The following is an 8,873-nucleotide window of genomic DNA, read 5'->3' on the forward strand; positions in this document are numbered from 1 at the left end:
AATTGGGCAAGGAAAGCAAGAGACCAGCATGGATGAGTTGAGACCTGCTGGCCAAATGAAAGGCAAGATGGAACTACACAGGCAGTGGAAGCAGGGACAGGTAGCCTGGGAAGAGTACAGGAATGTTCCCCGGGTGTGTAGGGACGAGGTCAGGAAGGTCAAGGCACATCTGGAGCTGAACTTGGCAAGGGATGTCAAGAAAAACAAGAAGAGCTTCTACAGGTATGTCAACCAGAAAAGGAAGGTTAAAGAAAGCGTAGCTTCCCTGATGAGCAGCAATGGTGAACTGGTAACAACAGGTGAGGAGAAGGCTGAGGTTCTCAACAACTTTTTTGCCTCAGTCTTCAGTGGCAACCTCTCTCCCCACAGCTCTCGAGTTAATGGCCCACAAGACAGGGACCAGGGAGAGAATGCCCCTCCCACTGTGAGTGAAGATAAGGTTCGTGACCATCTGAGGGTCCTGAATATACACAAGTCCATGGGACCTGATGAGATTGAGCAGATTGATTATATCAAAACAGAAAATCCCACCGTGGCTTGACATGAGCCGGGAATGTGTGCTTGCAGCCCAGAAGGCCAACCGTATCCTGGGCTGCATCAAAAGAAGTGTGGCCAGCAGGTCAAGGGAGGTGATTCTGCCCTTGTACTCTGCTCTCGTGAGACCCTACCTGGAGTACTGTGTCCAGTTCTTGAGTCCCCAGCAGAAGAAGGACATGGAGCTGTTGGAGCGTGTCCAGAGTAGGGCCATGAAGATGATCAGAGGGCTGGAGCACCTCCCCTATGAGGAGAGACTGAGAGAGTTGGGATTGTTCAGCCTGGAGAAGAGAAGGCTCTGGGGAGACCTTATTGCAGCCTTCCAGTTCCTGAAGAGGTCCTGCAGGAAAGCTGGGGAGGGACTATTTACAAGGCCATGTAGTGATAGGACAAGGAGGAATGGCTTTAAACTGGAAGAGGGTAGTTTTAGACTAGATATTAGGAAGAAAATCTTTATGATGTGAGGGGTGAGACACTGGCACAGGTTGCCCAGGGAAGTTGTGGATGCCCCCTCCCTGGAAGGGTTGAAGGCCCGGGGGGAACCTGGTCTAGTGGGAGGTGTCCCTGCCCATGGCAGGGGGTTTGGACTGGATGATCTTCAAAGTCCCTTCCAACCCAAAACATTCTATGATTCTATGACATCATGCTCAGCAATAAAAGTTTGGGTGGGAGGTTGGTGGGAAGCTGCTGCTTGGGTAGTGACTTGGCATTGGTTGGTGGGTGGTGAGCAATTGTTTTCATTTTTATTGCTTGTCTGTCTTGGGTGTTTCTCTCTCTGTTTTGTGGTGGGTTTTTTTTTTCCCCCTCCTCTTTTCCTTACATTTTGAAAAAAATATTTATTTTTTTAAATTCTTAAGCTGTCTTTATCTTAACCCATGTGTTTCTTTTTCACTTTTACCCTTCTGATTCTTCCCTCCATCCCACCTGGGGGAAGTGAGTGAGTGGCTGTGTGGTGCTTAGTTGCCAGCTGGGGTTAAACTATGACACCACCTCAGCAGTCATAAAATATATTGAGCAGAAGATGGAAAGGAGGGATAAAAAGTTGCTATATTGGTTTACTTTTGTGGTGTTTTGCACACTTGCAGCTGTAACTATATAAGACTGAAGTCTTCAAGTTTTTCTGCATTTTGTTCTTATAGGGAGATTGTTAGTGTTTGTAGTATGTTCTGATTCATGTTCTACGGCATGAATTGGATAAGGAATAAATTTTTAATAATTACTTTTTAGTTTCATCCAGTCAATGGTTTTCTTTGATAGCTTGATGGGACTTCATTATATGCCAAGAGACATGGTTACGAATTATTTCAGTCCTGTGCCTGAAAATAATTTAGATCTTTAATCAGGATTTCCGCTTTCAATTAAGTTTGTTTGTTTTTGTTTTGGTTTTGGGTTTTTGGGTTTTTGTTGTTGTTTTTTTTACTTTTGTTTTTCAAAATATGTCTTATCCTTTTAGGCCTGAACTGTTTACAAGTATTTGGCAATCTGTTGAAATGTTTCTAAATCATCTTGTATTAGGAAGGAAACATGCCATTGGAAGATTTACTGGCATTCTATGGCTATGAACCCACAATTCCAGTTATGGCCGGTTCCAGTGTGGATAGCTCTCCAAGTGAGCTTGCGGATGAGCTTCCTGATATGACTCTAGATAAAGTAAGTTAGAACTATTTTTCCCTGTATTACAGTTTAAAAGCAGAAATCCTTAATCCAGTGACCTTAAATTATATTTCACTATCTCTTGATGTTACAAAATACATATTTTTGTTAATTTCAATATACAATTAAGAGTTACTGTACTTACTAGTCCTAGTGGTGGACTTGACAGTTAGGTTAATGGTTGGACTCAATGATCTTAAAGGTCTTTTGCAACCTAAATGATTCTCTGATTCTACTCTGAATTAATTCTTTTTCAAGGATATTGAGGATCTGAATGTAATTACAATTATCACACACGTATAGCAACTTTAGTGGTACTATATTACTGCAAATGAGAAATGAGTAAGTTAACAGTTCTTCTAAAACACATCCAGAGAACTTTAAACAGATTAAAAAAAAATAGAAGTGGGATTTTTCTTCAAAGATCTGTATTTTATTTTAGTGTATGCAATGTCCAGAAATAATAAATCTGGCTTCCAACATACATGTCATTTATCAAACCACTGTGGATAACTTCAAATACACTTCTGAATGCTTGGGAATGTTCCTTTCAAATGCATATAATTTAGAAAGATCTCAGCTTTGGAGGGTGAGAGAGAGATTATTTTATGTGCAATGACTATATGCGTTGTTGAATATAAAAACATGAAACTTCAGGTTTTGTGATCTACAGGCTTTGAATTTTGTGACTAATCTGATTTTTTTGGCTGTAAGGCATATGAAGCTAATAGTTTGTATTATAAAATCTGTGGGTAGCAAGTATGTGTCTTTTTTTTCTTTACTTTCTCGAAGTATGATGAAATTATAAACTCCATAGAAAGTAGGGTATAATGATGCCTCTGCAGATTTGATTCTCATTAGGAGTCATGATTGTGTTGAGGCTACAGAAATGTAGTTGTCTTGTTGTCTAATACAGTTCTTTCCCTCCCTCATTTCTATACAGAGGGGTTTCAAACGTCTGCTAGTGGAGGAAGTGTCCTCTTTCTTTTCTCTCCCCTCTCCCAGATCATTTTTTGGTGTGATTTGGGAAGATAATGGGTTGTCTATTATCTGTAACTCCTCTCAGCAAAAGTCTATAAAAGTCCTGTTGGGGTTTTTTTTGGTTTTGTCCCCATCCCCCCCGCCACCTCCCCCTCAGAGTTTAAGGGGTAACAGCCTGTTAAAAGCTATAGTATATCTGTGATACAAAGAATGACAGAATTCTAAAGATTTCCGCTGGCATTTTTCATTCAAAGCAGTTGGAGGAACATCTAAGCTTTGATGCTTGCAGAGGTTACTACTTGTGCATTTATTTTAATAGAAGACAAGGGGGAAATGATCATGGAAGCGATCAACTCTGAAATGAATGGTTATATTTGTTCTGAGATTTAGGAGTGAATTACCTTTTTAATTAAGAGAGGATGGTCTACTAAAATTACTTATGGTAAAATAATTCATTTAAATAATGGGACTTACAATTTGCTGAATCTAAATGCTTGCCAGTCTACACTTAATAGTCTGAGGTTCTATTTTTTATTTTAATGATACAGGAGGAAATAGCTAAAGACCTCTTGTCGGGTGATGATGAAGAAACACAGTCCTCTGCTGATGACTTGACACCATCAGTTACTTCACATGAGGCTACTGACTTCTTTCCTCGGCCATTAAGATGTAGGAAACCTAATTTTATAATAGTATTCTAAGTCTTAGCATTATATATAGCTTCCTAGTTTAAAATATAAAAATTGCAGAGTAGTGCTGACTTTACCAGGAATTGAGAAACAGTGCTTTGCAATATGTCATACATGAATGTTGTCTTTGATATTATTGATTACCTGAAAGTTCTATATTTATTACTGTGCTCAAAGCACAAGTGAAATTAATTTTTCTACAAATACAATAACTTTTCATAATTAATAGTTAATGTGTTGTGGAACACTTTTCGTGATTTTCAATATGGTAGTGAATGACATGAACATGTAACCCATTCTTTTAAATTGGTGTTTCTCTATTGAAATTTTTACTGCTGCTTTTAAGCCAGCAATTCCTCTATTCATCCTGTGGATGTGAACTGGGATGTAGTTTCTTTGTGATTGTTTCCTTTCACACCTTCAACAGTTTTCCACAGGACTTCATGAGCCAAAGTGGTTTTATATGGGATGGGACCTATGAACCCATGACCATCAAAATATGCTCTACCCATAGAGCTATTATGGGAAAGATCTGAGAACCAGTGATTCAGTTATCCAACCTTGGACAAGATATTCCTCATTGTTCCAACTCTAGTATACCAGTGAACAAATGAACTGCAATAGGCAACGTGGAGGATTTTTATCACGTTTTTAATTTGGCAAGTATCTTGAGCTGTTTCTGGGAGATTTCATCCCCCTAGAGAAGTGAGATGATAAATGAGACATGCTGTCTCAGTCATTCGTAACCATTTGCATGCTGCCAATTGTGTAATTTAAGACATTTCTATTGAGAGAGATTAAAGAAACATTAAAAATTATAATGCCCTTGTTTAGTTAAACAAACCCCAACCTTGCTGACACTTAAACATTGCTTGTGAATTGTTAGCAAGCATGAGACTTAGTGTGGCAGCTTTATGGAAAAAATACTAGCCCCTCATCTTACTCAGGATTAAGAAACAGTAATCTTTGCTTTCAGCTATCATGGTTTTCTATCAGAATGTTACTCTTTCTCTATTGGAACTTCTTGTTGGGCATTTTAAAATTGAATATCTACCATTTCAGGGAGGGAAATGTCAGTTTTCTGTGCTGTTGACAGTTTCATCTTTTTTTTTTTCCCCTCCTGATTTCTGTATCTCTAAGATAACATTCAATTTTAAGATAAACATGTCTAACACATAGGGTATTTTATTAAATTTGAATTAATTGGAAAAAAATAATTACATATTATTATCCAGGCATATTGTTCTTTCATGCATTCATGTTAGCTTCTTGCCTGCTACTTCTAACAGCAAAAAGAGAGAGACTGGTGATTGTAGTAATGACTACAGAAGAGGAGCCTCAGTCCATACAGTCTTGGTTATTGTTGCTGATGTTGATTCTTTTTAGTTGTAATGAAGCTAAAATTGCAACTCTATTTATGAGCATGTTGTTACTGAAAATTGAGAATACAAAATAGCTTTAATCTTATCAGAACTGTAGGTTCCATTCTGTCATGGCTAAAATAAAAAAATAGAATTACTTCAGAACCCAGTACCACAGTGTTCTAGATTCTAAAATATGAGTTATTCTGTGGAATACTGTATTTAAATTACTTGAAGAGCTCTACTGTATTTCTTCCGAAGGAAGGGGAAAAAAAAATAGGAATAACCAGTCTTTTGATGTATCTTGTTTATCTTCATGCTGAGATAGCCTTGTTTAAAGGAATGTTTTCAATGCTTTAGTAGGTAATAAAGACTTGCCTTCAACTTTACTTGCTTTGTGATTACCAAGGGGCTGGGCTTTCTGTTTTTCTCATACCTTTTTTATAAGGTATAAGCCTTTATTGAAGAAAATTGATCTCATTTCCTTTTGACTGTTAGAAATATGGTAGATTGTCTCAGTTGCAGTGATGATAAATGTTTCAGTTCTGCAATGTACAAGTACCAATGCTTTCTGACTTCATGCTAGTTTGATAGAAATGTAGATCAACAGACTAATGATGAGTGTCTCCCAGAATAAAAGCAGGGGCTCCTTTCAAAAGTAAGGGATATATTGTAGTTCTGTGTTTGAACTGAAAATTCTTCCTAGCTAAAACCAAACTTTTTTGTCTGAAGCAAACACTATATGTGATGGAGATAAGGAATCGGATCGTGAAGATGTAGAGGCAGACAATGGTAATTCATCTGAAGATTTGAGAAAGGTAATAAATATATCTTTAAAAAATTAAGAAAAAGTTTACTATCAAGAAAAATACATTAAGTTTTATAGTGCATATGTAAAATAATACCTTAATTCTGGAATTCTCAGCAAAATGCCATAAAACATGGAGTTTCTAATGCTTCCATGCACAAAATATTAAGCTAATACCTTTCTCTTGTGGTTTTTGTTAAATCTTAAGGAAATAATGGTTGGTTCACAGTATCAGGCTGAAATTCCACCTTACCTTGGCAGATACAGTGATAATGAAAAGGGTAAGTTATTCTGACTGTTTTACTTTTTACCTTATGTTTATACATAGCAGTTGATGGAAAAATGTTATTTAAATTTATAAGATAGGTTCAGTGGCTTAGTTAGCCTCAGGGACCTTAAAAACAAACAAACCAACCCCTAGTCAACTAAAGTAACGCAACCACATATTATATCTCAGAAATGTGATTCTACAACTTTGAGAGGAGATTTTCAAGAAGACGCAGGACAGTGGATTAGTGTTAATTCTGAAGTACCTAATAATATTAGGAGGCAACAATTTGGGTCAAGAAGGTCCTGATAAACTTTGTCTTTTAAAGAATATGCTTTAAGTATGATTTTATTTATGTGTAAATTTAGGTTAAAAACTGCAATTTTTGTTAGAGTAGAAAAAATAACTAATAGAGTTTTATTTGCTATCTTTAGAAACCCTCACTATGAGAAAAGTATAGCACATATAGCTGTGGAATTCAAAAAGCAAATATTGAAATAAATTTGATCATGGGTGGAACAGCTGCGAAATTAAGGAACAGTTTGAGGAATGTTTTAATAAATAAAGGGCATTCTGTTTTTTCTTCTGTAAGTTACTTGTGTTCGAAATGTAACATTTCAAGGGTACATCATTCTAACGAAGTTTATCAAGTCTTTCCACCATTTCCAACTGCTTTTTGAAGAATGATCCTTTGCAATAGCAAAGAAGAATGTTTAGTATGGCTGGAGCTAGAAGCATTAGCAAGAGAACATCTCCTGTGTTGCTTAGGAGACCTAGGGAAGTTTCCTATTTTCTAAGACACAAGCATGGTGCTTACCAGTTATAAGAAATGGAGGAGTAAGAACCAGATTTATCTGAATAGTCCTTATACTATTTATACATCTTGACTTCTCCTTGGTCAAGAACTAGAGAAAGGCCAATAACCAGAGGATGATCAAGGAAGGTGTTAATCTGACAACTTTCTCTGGAATGAACTGGTGCTAGAGAGAGCCAGTGAGAGTATTGTCTGCTGACATGGCCAAGAGCAAAGAGGTAGCTTCTAGATGGGAGAAACTGAGAAGCTCTTCTTGAGAATATCAAGCATGGACTCCAGCAAGAAGTGCTGGGTTGTCTTGATTGATAATGGAGATTGAAGCTGAGTGTCAGCAGTGCTCAGGGAGGTTGGACTTGATTTTATGGGTGGAGGATTCTGTGAAAGCCTCTCCTGTACTCCTTGAAGATCTTGTGATGGCAAACGGGCTTATATTTCTGCTATGTACTTCCAGCTACCGGAATTGGCAGTTCTGCTCTTGTATAAACCTTACATTTGTAACACATCTGTTTGAAAGCTTTCCATGTTCTTAATCTGTAACAGAACTTTCAGAGGAGATGTATTGGGTTGGCCAAAAAGTAATTGCAGTTTTTTAAAATAGATGTACATACATGTCCTGAGATGTAACTAACTTCATTTTAAACTGCAAATTCTTTATATAAATTGACAGCTGACAGTTCAAGCTTGTTTTAGAAAAAGTGCATGATTTTGTTAACAATTATTTATTTGGTGTCAATTTCAAAATGGAAAATCAAAAGGAACATTTTTGTCATATTTTGCTGTATTACTTCCAAAAAGGAAAAAACGCTGTGCAAGCTCAAAAAGTTATGTGATGTGTATGGTAAAGATGCCTTAAAACTGTCAGAATTGGTTTGCTAAATTTCAGTCCAGAGATTTTGACGTGAAATATGCACAATGCTCAGAAAGGCCAATCAAAGTTGTTAACAACAAAATAAAGGCATTGATCAACTCAGATTGGTGTTTAACGACACAAGAGATTGCTGATAATCTTAACATATCGAAATCGACCATTGAAAACCATTTAAAACAACTTGGATACATTAGGAAGCTCGATATTTGGGTACCACATGAGCTCAAAGAAATTCATCTCACTGAGTGAGTGCATTGACATCTACGATTCTCTCTTGAAACGGGAAGAAAATGATCCCTTTTTGAAACATGATAACAGTCAATGACAAATGGATCATCTACAGTAATGATGAACGAAACAGAACATGAAGAAAGCGTGATGAACCAGCTCAAAGCACGTCAAAAGCAGATATCTACCAAAGGAAGGTTATGCTGTCAGTCTGGTGGGATTTCAAAGGTACTGTATTTTGTATTTCCAAGGAACCAAATCATTAATTTGGATGTGTACTGTCATCAACTGCATAAATTATGTGATGCCATCAAACAGAAGCATCCAGAATTGGTGAATCGCAAAGGTGTTGTGTTTCTCCATAACGCTAGACCACATACAAGTTGGGTCACTCGTCAAAAATTGTTGCAGCTCGGATGGGATGTGTTACCACATACACCATATTTGCCAACTCTGGCACCATCAGACTGCCATTTGTTTCGTTCTTTACAAAATGCCTTGCATGGTAAAACCTTCACTGCTGATGAGGATATCAAATTATTCTTGGAACTGTTTTTTGCTGGAAAAGACAAAAACTTTTATGAGCGTGGAATCATGAAGTTGCCTGAAAGATGGCAAAAGGTAACTTTGCCAACTCTGTCTTGCAAACATGATGCCCATCTACAAGAA

At 37.2% G+C, this 8,873-nt stretch overlaps 1 protein-coding gene across 1 annotated transcript; it reads left to right on the forward strand.

The window, feature by feature from the left end:
- Positions 1 to 239: 239 nt before the first annotated feature.
- Positions 240 to 6,307, forward strand: LOC104534809 (mesoderm induction early response protein 3-like; the record flags this gene model as incomplete). Its single annotated transcript, XM_010184241.1, has 5 exons — positions 240 to 244; positions 2,054 to 2,184; positions 3,717 to 3,837; positions 5,951 to 6,036; positions 6,235 to 6,307. Coding segments are annotated over exons 2-5 (406 nt in total), but the record flags the coding sequence as incomplete, so codon positions are not given.
- Between the last annotated feature and the right edge of the window lie 2,566 nt (positions 6,308 to 8,873).

This window comes from Mesitornis unicolor, unplaced genomic scaffold, assembly GCF_000695765.1.
Source record: "Mesitornis unicolor isolate BGI_N332 unplaced genomic scaffold, ASM69576v1 scaffold18255, whole genome shotgun sequence".
In the NCBI taxonomy this organism is placed as follows: Eukaryota; Metazoa; Chordata; class Aves; order Mesitornithiformes; family Mesitornithidae; genus Mesitornis; species Mesitornis unicolor.